At 41.7% G+C, this 14,755-nt stretch overlaps 1 protein-coding gene across 1 annotated transcript in view; it reads right to left on the bottom strand.

Moving 5' to 3' along the window:
* Window positions 1–3,845: 3,845 nt before the first annotated feature.
* LOC102836067 (butyrophilin-like protein 1-like) overlaps window positions 3,846–14,755 on the bottom strand; it is a 38,716-nt gene continuing 27,806 nt past the window's right edge. Inside the window, exons 2-7 of the mRNA XM_006877618.1 lie at window positions 10,459–10,763; window positions 6,033–6,314; window positions 5,719–5,922; window positions 5,403–5,423; window positions 4,197–4,223; window positions 3,846–3,949 (exon numbers count right to left, since the gene is read on the bottom strand). Coding sequence (XP_006877680.1) covers window positions 3,846–3,949; window positions 4,197–4,223; window positions 5,403–5,423; window positions 5,719–5,922; window positions 6,033–6,314; window positions 10,459–10,763 — 943 coding nt within the window. The remainder of the gene's footprint in view (window positions 3,950–4,196; window positions 4,224–5,402; window positions 5,424–5,718; window positions 5,923–6,032; window positions 6,315–10,458; window positions 10,764–14,755) is intronic.

The following is a 14,755-nucleotide window of genomic DNA, read 5'->3' as shown; positions in this document are numbered from 1 at the left end:
GGGGAAGGATTGCATGGAGGGGATTGTAACCATGGCAATGAGACGATATACATAGAATGAATGTAAAACTAATGTTCTCCCATGTAAACTATCACATAAATCACAAAAAAAATTTTTTAAAAATTGTACTTTGTCTTCTCCAGATCCCTTTGAGATCTTCTGTTTAGTTATTTGACTTTATCATTTCCTCCTTTTATTTTAGCTTCTCTAAGTCTAGAGCAAGTTTCAGAGTCTCTTCTGACCTACATTTTGGTATTTTGTTTCTTATTTATCTTTTTAATGAATTTGGTTTCTTGATGTTTGATGTTCTTGATGTCATTACACAATTCTTCTGGTTTCGGTCATTAATGTGCAATGTATCAAATCTATTTTTGAGAGGGTCTCTAAATTCTGATGGGATATACTCAAGATCATATTTTGGCTCTCATGGATGTGAGTTAATTTTCTTTAGCTCCAATTTGATCTTGCACATGAGCATATGAGCAATTGATGATCTATTCCACAGTCCACTCCTGGTCTTGTTCTGACTGATGGTAATGAGTTTCTCTATCATTTTGTTCCATACATGTGGTCATTTTCATTCCTGCGTATTCCATCTGGTAAATTCTATATGTATAGTCACCATTTATGTTGTTGAAAATATATTTGCAATGAATAAGTTATTGGTCTTGCAAATTCTATAATATGTCATTGATCACCAAAGCCATACATTATAAGTACTGATCTTCTTGTTTCCAACATTTGCATTCCAATCACCAGTAGTTATCAGTGAATCTTGACTACATATTTGCTCAGTATCAGACTTCAGAAGTGTGTAAAAATCTTCAGTTTTCTCACCTTTGGCATTACTGGTTGGAGCATAAATTTGTGAATAATAGTCATATCAACTGGCCTTCCTTTTAGGTATAATTCAAGATAAATCTTGAAATGTTCTTTTTAAAATGAGTATGATGCCATTCCTTTTCAATTTTTTGTTCCCTGCATAGTAGACCATATGATTGACTGAGTTGAAAGGGCCAATACCAGTTCATTCAACTCACTAATGCCTAGAATGTTGGTCTTTATGCATTTTATTTCATTTTTTTATGACTTCCAGCTTCCTAGATTCATACTTTGTACATTCCATGTTTTGCTTATTAATGGATGTTACAGCTGTTTCTTCTCATTTGAGTCATACAAGCCAACACTGTATAACAAACTCACAGACAAGGGATGGTGGTTATTTATAGAAATAAATAAATGGCATATCTCTTGTACATGTGGTGTGTAAATGTGTGATCACCATTCCCAATTTATAGGTTTATTCACCTATACTGGCACTTATATCTTTGTTGATATGCTTGATGGAAGCAAGGTCACATACAATGATCAAAGTGACCTACATAACCCCTTAGAGCAATGCGAGCTTATTTTCTGTTTGTGTTTCCAAAGATATTTAGTGGATAACTAACCATATTTTTTATGTCATAATTGCTGAGGATTACCAAAGAAGAAACAAGAAAGAGAGAAAAGAAAACAGACATTTCATTTTGAAACTAATGCATACTTTGCTATGGATCTTAATACATTCATGACTTCATTTCAGGAATCCTGGTGTGGTGCTACTGGGTTAGGAATATACTTCAAACCACAAGATAAGCAGTTCAAATTCACCAACTACTCCTCAGATTCTCTAAACAGGATTTCTATGAGTAAGAACCAACTCGGTGGCCCTTAACAAAAACAATGCCTCAAGTACTTTGCTATGGATTTAAATACACTTATTAATTTCATAGCAAATTTTAGGTTACAAATTAGTGTTCCAATTATTTTTAGAGGGTCAAAGAGACCCTTCCTCAAATATATAAATATCATATTGTTATTGTTCTTAAGTGCCATGGAGCTGATTATGACTTATAGCAATGCTGTAAAGGGTTTCCAAGGAGCAGCAGGTGGGTTTGAACCACCAACTTTGTGGTTAGTAGTCCAGTACTTACCCTATAGCACTATACCAGGACTCCATATAAATATTACAAAGACCCTTCACTAAATCATAAACAGAAGTAAAAATAAGACAAAACAAATATAGATCACTCAGGTGAGGGAGACTATCAATATGATGCCACGACGAATTCCAAAGTTCTACCTCAACATGGTGATCTGTTATAAGACACAGAGAATAAAGGAATCTCCTACCACAACCAGGACTGACTGACAGCAGCAAGGCATCACAGATGCATACTTGACCTACAGATGCAGGGAGGGGATGGTTGTAAATAGGAAAGCTTACAGGCTGTGTTGGAGACTCCCGGGGTATGAGGCCACAACCAGGTGACCCTGCAACCATTAAAGCCCTTGAAAGTGACTTCCTGTTCTCTTTGTGCTGTCTGGAGAACATGACCCCAAACTGACATTTCAAATATACTGCTTTTAACTTTGCCAGTTTGGAAGTCAGAGTTCAGAGGAACTCAAGAAAAATTGACATCTGAACACTTAAACCTAGGTACAAGATGGAACTAAGCTCTGCCTGACTGGAGTCATCTTAGGCAAAAAGCCTTCAGATTCCAAGCTCTGAAATACAATTTTATAAATAGTGGATATCAGACATTTGTTAAGTGTACACTATAAACCGATCATATGAAAATGCTGATTCTAGTGGTGTTTGTCCTTACAACACAAAAGGATATGTAAGATATACATGAAAATACTTAAGACTTCAATTCAGCCATAAAGGTACACAAGAGGATGAGCACTAGACTGCCAGGCCAACCCACCAGCATCTCCTAAAAAACCCTATAAATCAGAACTAACTCCATGGCACTTAAAAACAATAAAGTAAAAGAAGATAAACTCATTATTCCTCATTATTTGCAGTGATCCTCAAGGTTTACAAATAAATCTCTGGGGAAAACTGCAAGACTCTCTAAGTGGGCTCCTCACATTTGGTTCCCAGATTTCCTTGCTCCCTTGATCACCCTTCTCTGTCTCTCATGATCCATATCCTTGACATGGGACAGAAACATCCAGAAGCAGGGAAATGGAATGTTACATAGGCATAGAATGCACACAATACTAACAGGTCCGCTTAATAGCCTTTACCATACCCCTGTGCCCACCCCTACTAGAGGGTTGATATGATCTCAAAATCAGAGGCAAACTCAATTAAATGCTTACTTTTTAAATGACTAAAAATAAACATAATCCTTACTAAAATCTTTCAAAGAGGTGTCAAGGTGTTGATTACATTTTGTGCACCTAAATGACCTGCAAACTATCTATCCACTCTCCAAATTCAACTGTGAAAACTTGGGTGTTTCTTTGGCCATTCTGGCCCATTTAAAGCCTCCACAGCCCATTTAAAGCCTCTCCCACAGTCTCTTTCACTTTTCAGAGTTTCTCCACCTATTATTTTCCTGCCTGATTTGCTTCCCATCTTTCCTTCGTAAACAATTCTAACTTCTTTTGGTTTCCCCTTTTGCAATATTCACTCTTTACCCATAATGAGTCCAATCTCAAACTCTGAGCTCATTAGGCAAATACAGAAATAGCCTAAGAGTAGAGATCATGGCTGTACACAATTAGATACTACATTTTTGCTTCTGTTACACATACACATATATAGAATTGTTTTATATTTTCACTCCAGCCCAGGAATCCATCTACAAAGATTTAGGGGTATTTGGACCCCAAATTCAGAAAACTGCTCTAAAGCACCTATTCCTTCAGTAACCAGCAGAACATGGGGAACAAAAGACCAATATATGTCGATCAGGAAGAAACAGGAAAACCAAAACCAGAACCCAAAAGATAGGATTCTCAAGGTCAGAGGATCCAGAACCAAGGACTCCTGAAGGAAAACCTGACTTCTAATATGACTGGTCTCCTTTTCGAAATCTGAAGACCTGCCATGCTGGATCTACACAGTCATCACCTGACTGCTCCTTCCTGACAACTAAGCTCTCCATTGTCACTGAGAGCAAAAACATCTATGTTTCAGAGGATACTGCTAACCCCAATATTGGCCTGCAGTAAAAAATGACCCGGATAATAGGAAGAATCACTGCAGTATTAGGATAAAGGCTACAAACATGACAAGAAGTGCAGGGATGCCAGTCTTATCCTGGTATAGGGATCACTAGTAGAGTAGGGAACGGGCTAAAGACAGAAGCCCCTGCAGATGTGGGAAGCAAGGCCACAAACAGTTAAGAGTCACTTACCTGCATACAGCTGGGCCTTTCTCCAGTCTGAAAGGGAACACACCCTAGTGAGACTACAACCATACTCACCATGAATCAACCAGCCACCACCCACCCCTCTGTTCTAAAAATGTGACTATGCAGAGACAGATGCTGGAAAAGAGATGATGAATTGTCGAATGCAGAGCTAGGCAGGGACCGTAGGAAATTTCCATGACCACAGGTCAGGGAGTCAGAATTAACACTCCATGTTCCACATTGTTCTGCTACTGCTGTGGAACTTTGGGCAAGTCACTTACCTGTTCCGTTCCTCAATAACCACAAAAATTCCTATCCTGCCTGCATTCCACTAATAATCAAAAGTGCGTATGGAGTTATTTTACCCAATATAAATTGTTCCATAATCATAGGAAAGCACTATAATTTCTAGTCAATTTCTGGGAAATATGCATGTGGAAAATCATCAGAATGAGGAATGAAAATGGACAAAGACATATGACCAGCTCCAGGTAAAATTAGCCAGCCCATCTCAAATAGATCTATATTGTACCAGAGATAATAATACTTCTAGCCTGAGGAGCTCTCAATTCATGTTACCACGTGTCCCTGCTTACTCATCCCAGTCCTCTCCCCATCACTTTTCGATCAGCACCTTCAGAAGCTGGAAGAACTCAAACTCACAGAGAGAAGGATTCTTGTTAAGTGTCATTAGGATATTGGGAGGTCAGTAAGTCACAGCCCTAAACATAATGACCTCATTTCTTTAGACAGCTCCTCTCGTTAAATCCCTGAGCATCTGCCTTTTAGCTTCCAAGTGCAAACTGTAAGCCAGCTGCACTGAAGGCTCAAAACTAACAATATGGGACACAGGCCTGCACTGGAATGAGAAGACCCAGGATGCATGACAGATTCCAGTTCCCAATACTGAATAGGAACGGAGTCCCAGATCCAGGAGAATCACAGGAGCAGGATTCCTCCTCCCACTGCCTTCTACTTCTGCCCCAGAGAACACAGTCCTTATATATATGTCTGACAGGCACAGGGAGAGGGCACACCTGGACCCAAGTGGGATAGGAGACCCAGGGACATTTGGAGAGTCACTCACCAGTATGGTAAACCACCTTCCTTCTGTCTGAAAGGCAACATACAGGAAATTAGGTGAACTAAGAACTAGAAAGTCTTCTCCAAAAAGGACACTGAGAGTTCAGAAGGGAGAGAAGAACTTACCCAGCTCTCTCTGGAGTTCTTCTGAAAGAGGGGGAGAAAAAAAGCATGAACTCTATCCTTAAGAAAAGAAAAGACTGTGCTGGAAAACCAGCACATGAAAAGACTCCCTCTGTATACTGTAGAAATTTCTCCTTCCAAACCCCTCCCAGCCCTCACAGCTCCAGTGCACCTATGGAGGTCTCCTGAGATTCATTTTCAGCAGAAGCCCTGTGTCTCCCTGGAGGGCCCTGCTACCAGCTCTGTTGCTGACTTCAGCTTTTCCTCACAACACCAGTTCTGTCCTTACCCAGTCTAGCACAGCTCCTCCCTCTCTTACCTGCCTCCTTCTTGACCAACTCCAAAGTCGTCTCTATTATCTCCTTACTGTTCTGAAAATGTTTGCAATTCTTCTGCTCTTGTAACTTTGCTGAATGTTCTTTCTTGAGAAAATAGCCAGCCCCTAAGCTGAGGAGCATCAGCAGGGTCAGGCTCACTGCAAAAACTGGCATCCAAGGAGAAAAAGCCTGAGGGAAAAAGGGCTCTGCAGCCCAGCCAGAGACACAGTCAGGGCACACTGCAGGCCAGCCCAGCCCAGCAAAATACAAGACCCTGTTCTCCTCTAGCCCGGAAGGGAGCAGAAACGGTGCTGACCTGGAATGAAAATCGCCTTCACCTTCTCCTGACCCAGGATGGGGTTAAAGATGGAGCAGGTCACGTTCCTTACAGAGCTGTCTCTCACCACCAGCGAGGCCTCCACACTGAACAGTCCCTCAGCATCTTGAGCATGGGCCTCAGAGAAAGCCAGGAACTTCTTTCTGCTCGGGTCTCTCCACTGAACCTGGGGCTTCGGAAACCACCCAGAGGCTGTGCACACCACGTGGATTCCATCTTCCTCTGGCCCTTCAATGTGCACTTGAGGGTCAGATCCCATACCTGCAGGAAGGAAGCTGTGAAGTCAGAGTGGCCATCTTGTCCCAGGTGCAGGCCTGGGATGCTGGAAGTGTGACTCATAGGGAGCCATTTCTTTTGCATTTTGAGATTCTCTGGGAAGGTCTGAGTACTGGTGTGGCACTGTACAATAAACACTAGACTACTAACACCAACGTCAGCAGTTCAAACCCACCAGATGCTCCTGGGAGACCATATACAGGGTTGCTATGGGTCAGAACAGACTCAAGAGCAATTAATAACAACAGTGTGGGAAGATCACACACCAGTGATGGTAGGGCTGTGGTTGAGAGCCCTGGTGTGGCGCTGTTGGTTAATGCACTGGGCTTCAAAGTTAGTTTGAACCACAAAGTTGGCTAAGAGTCGAAACTGACTCAAGGGCACTTAATAACAAAAACATGGGAAGATTACTCCCTAGTGATGGTAAGGCTCAGGTCTCACCAAATGGAACCTGGAAAAGAGCATAAGGACTCTACAGAGCTCTGAAGCTGGATATTAAGAGGATCTGGTGGCCCACTGGGATAAGCACTGGGTTGTTCAATGCAAGGTCAGAAATTCAAACCCACCTTAAAGATTTTCAGCCTAGAAAATTCCATGGATCTGTTCTACTCTATCCTATACGTCAAACTCAGCTCAGCTCAATGGGCGACTACTCTTTCTAACCACAGAAGTGGAAAGACTGAGGCACACAGAAAAAAAATTTTTTAAAAAAAGAGTAGAATCTTCACCACAAAAAAAAAAAAAAAAAAAAAACCATAATGGCAGCAATTAATCAATACCTATCAATAATTACACTGAATGTAAATGGATTGAATGCACCTGTTAAGAGATGGAGGGTGGTAGAATGGATAAGAAAACAAGATCCTTCAATATGCTGTCTGCAAGAGACACATCTCACACACAGAGACAGAAACAGATTAAAAGTCAAAGGATGGGAAAAAAATATACCAAGCCAATAGCAATAAAAAGCAAACAGGAGTGGCAATACTAATCTCTGATAAAATAAACTTTAAGGCAAAAAAGAGTAGAATCTTAAATTTCTTTTTTTGACATGCAGCCTAGGAACCATAAATGAATGGACAAAACTCAGACCAGACAAAAACAATAATGTAGCATCATTACAAAAACTTTCAAGGGCATAAATTCAGTAGGTCGTAGATTTTTTGGTAAATTTATGCTAGGAAATGTTTGAAATTAAGAGATTTGTGAATTTTCTTCTTTTATTTTGCTTCAATTACTCACAAACTCCTCTGTATCCAAACTGATCTTACTCTCATTTTCCTGTCACATCTCACAGAGTTAAAGGATATCTCCCTCACTCAAAGATGATTAATCCTCTGAGCACTGGAAATGACAGGCCACTGTCTCTTCTTCTTGGTCCCATCACTTATTACCTCCCTTCCCTCTCCTCTTCTTTGCTCACTCTCACCTCTTTCTTCCCACCCCATCCTTACTGTTAATCTCTTCCTCTCCATCTACTTCTTCTCCTGAATATATAAACAAATTCAAACTTTTACAGTCTTCTTCTCCCTCTCTTAGAACAGTAAAATTTATAATCCAAGAACACCTCTATGTTCTCATCTCTCACATACATCTCAATCCCCAATAGTCTGACTTCTCCTCTACTCTTGGCGTTAACAACAATCTCCTTCTTAGAATCTCAACCCTCACACTGCCGCACATCTTCCTCATCTTTATTCAGCATGTGACCTTGCTGACTCCATCTTAAACCAGCTCCATCTTGGTTTGGTCACCCTTCCCATTTGGTTGGTATATCACCCCCTCAGACCACTCTGCTAAGCCTCTTTCCTGGACTTCTCTTCCTCCCCCTACATGTTAAAAGAAGGCAAAGTACAAGAATTTGGTCCTTGAATCTCTATTCTCACATCACACTTCTCTTGTTCACTTCCAAAATTATGTCAAATAAGCAACTCTGTCTCCCAAATCTGTCTCCTTTGCATACACATCCCCATAAGTTACTTTATGAGGATTTCTGACATGCACTTCAAACTCGAAATTACATAACAGAATTCATCATTTTGCCCTGATGTGGTGCTGTTGGTTAATGCACTAGACTGCAAAGTTGGTTTAAACTGCAAGATCAGCAGTTCAAGCTTACCAACCACTCCCCAGAAACCCTAAACAGCATCACTATGGGTTGGAACCAACTCAACAGCACATAGCAACAACAACAACAAATGGTAGATTGAATACAAATATGGCCCTGGTTTTCATCCTTCTTTATAGCCAACTCACCCTTTGCTATATTACTTTGTAATGCTCTCCCATTATGACTTTTCGATAGGCCATGTGACTTGATTTGGCCAGTGAGAAATGAGCAAATGTAACACAAGAAAAGGTTTGTAATGTGCCATTGGACCCTCTGCTATTACCATGGGAGGGACATACACAGGCCAGCCTGCTGGAGGAGGAGACTCATGGACCATCAGCTTGTTACCCTAGCCTTTCCAGATGAAGGACCCTTATTCAGCCATTTGATTCCCATCATACGAAAACCCAGCCAAAGTGCACTTGGTTACCTCTAAATTTGACCAAAAATGTATGAAGGAGCACAGCTGAAATTAGCTACACCCAGCCCAGGTTAGCTGAATGCTATAATCGATTGTTATATAGCATTATTACAGTGATAGATACATAGATACACCATTATCAATGTTCCCACCAGTAAACTACAAACATCTAAGGCAAAACCCAGAGAATCTGTGACTCCCAGTTCTGCCTCCAAACCCTTGTGTCCCCAAATCTACTCACTCAGCTAAGTTTACCTTCTAAATCTCTCTGCTGTCTGACCCCTCATTTCCCACTCCACTGTCTGAGTTCACACAGTCATCCTGTCTACCTCATAACTACACTCCATGCATCCAGGTGTTGTCCCTGCCAGAGTGAACATTCCCAGTGCTGCTCTACTTAACATTTCCTCAGGTCTGCATCTGAACTCTGTAATACAGAACATAGGTGTTGTTTGTTGCTGTTAAGTGCCATCGAGTCATTCAGACTCATAGCCACCCTGTTTAGGGTTTCCAAGGAACAGCTGCTGAGTTGGAACTGCCAATTTTGCGGTCTAGTCTGCGTCCTACAGTGCCACATCAGGACTCCATAGAACACAGAGCCTTCTCTAATTCAGCATCTGCCTTCCTCCCCAAAGCCTTCTCTCAAATTCCCCCTGCCCCAACTCCCCCAACTTGTCCCCTCAGGTTCCACCTACTCTAGCACCAAGGGCTAACTGGTTCATTGTTATTAAGCACATTGTTTTTTGTGTGCCCCCAAACCTTTTCAAGGTCAGTTCCCTCAATCTGAAGGTGTTTTGGAAGCTTGCCTAATGAATTCAAGTGACATTTCAGTATCTGTGCCCCTCTGCAATCTACACCAGGGAACACCATTTTGTCCAGTACTGACCCTCATTCACTCCCACCAGTCACAAGGCCTCACTGTGAACCCAGAACACAAGAGCCACACTCCCACCTCAGAGTTTTTACTAGCTCTTCTTTCTGCTTGGAATTCTCATCTCTTACATATTCATTTCACTAAATCACTGCTTTCTTCAAGCCTTTGCTCAGACACCACATTCTCAGTAAGGCCCAGCCCAGTCCCAATTCCTCAGTCCTCACCCCCATATTCTGATCCCATATCCCTGTTCTACTTTCCCTTTTGTCCTCAGAACTGTTTACCTTCTAATATCATCTATCACCTATTTATTTATTGTGATTTCTCTGTCTCTGCATTTAGAATATGAACTCTACACAACAAGGATCACTTTTGGTTCACTGATATGTCCCAGGCACCTACAACAAGCTCTGGCACACATTGTTGTTGTTGTTGTTAAGTGTTATCGAGTCAGTTCCAATTCATAGCAACCCTGTATAGGAGGTCTGAGGAGAGGTTGGTGAGTTTGACCTACCGCTCACCTTGCTATTCAAACAACCTTGTAGTCCAGTGCATTATCCCACAGCACCACACAGATTCAGAGCTCGCTATCATTTACAGTGAATAAAAGAATGAATGAGTCTCCTTCTACAACTATTAAATGAGGGACTTAATTAAATTATCCCTAAGGATGTTCCAAACTCCAACCCTCCAGGATTCTGCAATATATAGACAAATAACCAACCTGCCACCTTCACTTCCAAAGAGGCCTCTTCGTAGTTATCTCCATTCTTGAAGAAGCACGTGTACATCCCATTGTCAGAAACCCGAACCTTGTTGATGCGTACAGCAGCCTCCCCCTGAGTGAGGAAGTCTCTCACCAGCGAGGTCTGCCCTTTGTACTGTGGCATCTGCTTCTCCTTCTGCTCCCGCTGATTCTGATAAATGAACACTGCTTCTGGGAAGATGGACCGGAACCACCGCAGCTCCATGTTCTCCGCATTCATGCCAGGGAACAGGGAGCAGGGCAGTGTGATGGCCCCACCCAGCCTTGGGGCCAATCACCAGGAACTTCTCTGTGGATACAGACATGGGAATGAGAAAGCTGGAGAGATGCAAGGTGATGAGAGAAAACATAGTCAACTTGGGAGGACCCCTTGCTCCTAAATAAGCTGTGTGAACTCTGAGTGGGGTGAGATGTTGTGATCACAGCATCATGGCCCAGAAATGATGTCATGTGCCTGGGAGTCGTGTACCTGGGCTCCTGGTCACAGGTCCTTCCATGAAAGACCCTACATCTCCATGGTACTCAAGTTTAAATGTGGGTTTAAGCCTTTCAGATAGCAGTTGAGCATTTTACCCACGGCACCAACGCAACTTGTTCAGAATCAACCAGTAAAACCCCTAAAGATTTTGATTCAGTAGGTCTAAGAGAGGCAAAAAATGTGTATTTCTCAGGAGTTCCCAGGGTTTTGGTAAGACAGTGGTAGAATTCTAGCTTCCTTTGAAGACAAAGCAGCTTTTGGCTCATTGTTTATGGGGTCACTATTAGTGAAAGCCAACCTGTTGGAAGTTAACAAGCAGAACAAAGAGTTACAGAGATGCAGATATGCTGGTCCAGGGACCACACTTTGAGAACCACAGCCCCTGCCTGGCCCCATCTCTGGACTGAATGGAAAACTGACCTAAGACCACCAGAGATATAGGTCTGAACTCTGATCATTTAATAAAACCCAGGATATGTCCCATCCCCATTCTTAACTTTCATTAGGTGTGCCCATATCTTTCTTTTGCACTGAAAAATATGCACTTAAGTCTCAGGGTCCAATGATATTTCTGCCCTCACTCTCCAGGCTCCCAAGAACAACATTCACACCTTGTTAAAGAAAAAGGAATGTATCGCCCTTGTCCTTCTGAAGTGGGCAAGGTGTACCATGACTCGTCTTCAGACCAGCTCCCTCTAGATTCCCAAGTGTCATCTTTCCTACTCCTAGACTCTTGCCTAGCCATTGTTTCCCATCTGGAGGACCACAGCAGACTGGTTTCCCTGTTTGCCCTCATCCCACCTGTCTATTTCCTACAAAGTGATCCTTTTAATGTGTAAGCCAAAACTGTCGGGGTCCCATTCTGCTCAAAGCTATGAAATAGCTCCCCATTTCCCTCTAGCGACCCACAGGTCCTATATGGATGGTCCCCAGGACAATTCTAACCTTGGTCTCTTCACTCTCTCTTCTCCAAACAACACTCACTTCTTTGACTTCACTAGGCACATTGTCAGCCTTGCATTGGCTGACAGCTCCTGCAAAAACAGGGACTTTCTCCAGAGATCCTTACGCTCACTTCCCTTCTCCCCCAACTCTTAGTTAACCATCCTATAGAGCACTGCAGCCTGCACACACCCCACTTCCCCTCTGCCCACCAACACTGTTCATACTTGCTGTACTAATCTCCTCTAACAGACTATATTTTTCTAGGTTTATTGCATTTAATATTCACTGACTCCTGCTAGAATGTTAATTAGTTAAGTGCCACTGACTTGGTTGCATGGGTGTGAACAACAGTTAGCAGTCCAGTGTCACACCAGGAATCCTGCTAGAACGTTGTTATTTTCTTAAATGCCGTTCAGTTGGTTCTGACTCATAACTACCCTATGTTCAACAGAGCAAAACACTGCCTGGTCCTGCCACATCCTCACAACTTCTGCCAGGCTTGAGTCCATTGTTGTTACCACTTGCCAATCTATCTTGGAGTCGGGAGTCCCCCTATCCTTTGCTGTCCCTCACACTTTAGTAAGCCTGATGTCCTTCTCCAAGGACTGGTCCCTCCTGATAATATGTTCAAAATATGAGAAACAAAGTCTGGCCATCCTGGCTTCCAGGAAGCATTCTGGTTATATCTCTTCCAAAACAGATTGGTTTGTTCTTTTGGCAGTCCATGGTACTTTTAATATGTTCCTCCAACACTATAACTCAAATGCGTCGATTCTTCTGCAGTTTTCTTTATTCAGTGTCCAACTTTCACATGCATATGAGCTTATTGAAAATACCATGGCTTGCGTCAGACACACCTTAGTCCTCAAACTGACATTTTTGCTCTTCAACACTTAAAAGAGATCTTGTGCAACATATTTGCCTAATGCAATACATCATTTGATTTCTTGACTGCTACCTCCATGGATCAAGTAAAATGAAGTCTTTGACAACTTAATCATCTCTCAGTTCATCATGATGTTATTTATTGGTCCAGTGGTGAGGATTTTTGTTTTCTTTACATTGAGGTGCAGCCCACACTGAAGGCTCTGGTCTATGAAAGTATTTTAAGTCCTCTTTGTTTTCAGCAAGCAAAGTTGCATCATCTGCATGTCGCAGATTGTTAATGAGTCTGCCTCCAAATCTAATGCCACGTTCTCTTCATATAATCCAACATCTCAGATTATTTGTTTAGCATACAAATTTAATTAGTATGGTGAAAGAATATAATCCTAGCACACACATTTCCTTATTTTGAACCATTCAGTGCCCCCTTGTTCTATTCGAAGGACTTCCTCTTGGACTATGTACAGGTCCCTCATGAGTACCATTAAGTGCTCCACAATACTCATTATCCACAATGTTGTCCATAGCTTGTCATGGCCCACACAGTCAAAGGCCTTGGTGTAGTCAATAAAGCACTGGTAAACATGTTTCTGGTAGTCTGTGTTTTCAACCAATACCCATCTGATGGTAGCAATGATATCTCTCATTCCACACCCTCTTCTGAAGCATTTTGAACCTCTGGTGGTTCCCTGTGAATGTACTCTAAAGTCATTTTTTTATTATCTTTACAAAAATTTGCTTGTGTGTGATATTAATGATATTGTCTGATAATTTCTACAATCCAATTGGTCACCTCTCTTTCCATTCAGTTGGTCAGGCAGCTGTCTTCCGAATTTCTTGGCATAAATAAGTCCCATGCTGCATCACTTTCTTGAAAGACTTGTAATCCATCAATTCCCAGAGCATTATTCTTTGCCAATGCCTTCAGTTACTTTGGGCTTCTTTCTTCAGTGCTATTGACTCTTGTTATATGCTATCTATTGAAGCAGTTGAACATTGATAATTTCTTTTTGGTGCAGTGAATCTGTATTCCTTCCATCTTCTTTTGATGCTTTTTATGAATCATTCAATATTTTGCCCAAAGAATTCTTCAGAATTTCAAGTTGAGGCTTTAATTTTTCCTCAGTTCTTTCAGCTTGAGAAATGCTGATCTTGCTCTTCCCTTTTGATTTTCTAACTCGACATCTCTGCACATTTCATTATAATATTTGACTTTGTCTCCTCAAGCTTACCTTTGAAATGTTCTGCTCAGCTCTTTTACCTCCTCATTTCTTCCATTTGCTTTATAGCGTCTCTATGCTGGAGAACAAGTTTCAGAGTCTCTTCAGGCATCCAGTTTGGTCTTTTTCTTTTCTCTTGCCTTCTTAATGACATTTGCTTTTTTCCACTATGATGTTTTAGATGTCATCCCACAACTCATAGGTTTTGGTTATTAGTGTCTAGTGCACAAATCTGTTCTTCAGATGATCTTTAAATTCAGGTGGGACATATTCAAGGTTATATTTTCACTCTCATGGACTTGTTTTAATTTTCTTCACCTTCAGCCTGAATTTGCCTATGAACAGTTAATGCACCTGACCTTGTTTTGGCTGATGATATGGAGCTTTACCACCATATCTTTCCACAGATGTAGGAAGTTTGATTTCTGTGAACTCCATCTGGTGAAGTCCATGTGTATTCTCATCTTATATGTTGTTTAAAAAAGGTATTTGTAATGAAGAAGTCATTGGTCCTGAAAAATTCTACCATGTGATCTGCATCATCATTTCTATCAGCAAGGCCATATTTTACAAATACTAATCCTTCTTCTTAGGAGCTCTGGTAGCGTAGTGGTTACGAATCGGGCTGCGAACCTTAGGGTCAGCGGTTCGAAACTACCAGCCGCTCCGCGGGAGAAAGATGAGGCTTTCTACTCCCGTAAAGATTTACACCCTCGGAAACCCTGTA

This window comes from Chrysochloris asiatica, unplaced genomic scaffold (assembly GCF_000296735.1).
Source record: "Chrysochloris asiatica unplaced genomic scaffold, ChrAsi1.0 scaffold00536, whole genome shotgun sequence".
NCBI lineage: Eukaryota > Metazoa > Chordata > Mammalia > Afrosoricida > Chrysochloridae > Chrysochloris > Chrysochloris asiatica.
The sequence above is the reverse complement of the archived record's forward strand: the minus strand, read 5'-3'. Positions and strand labels throughout refer to the sequence as shown.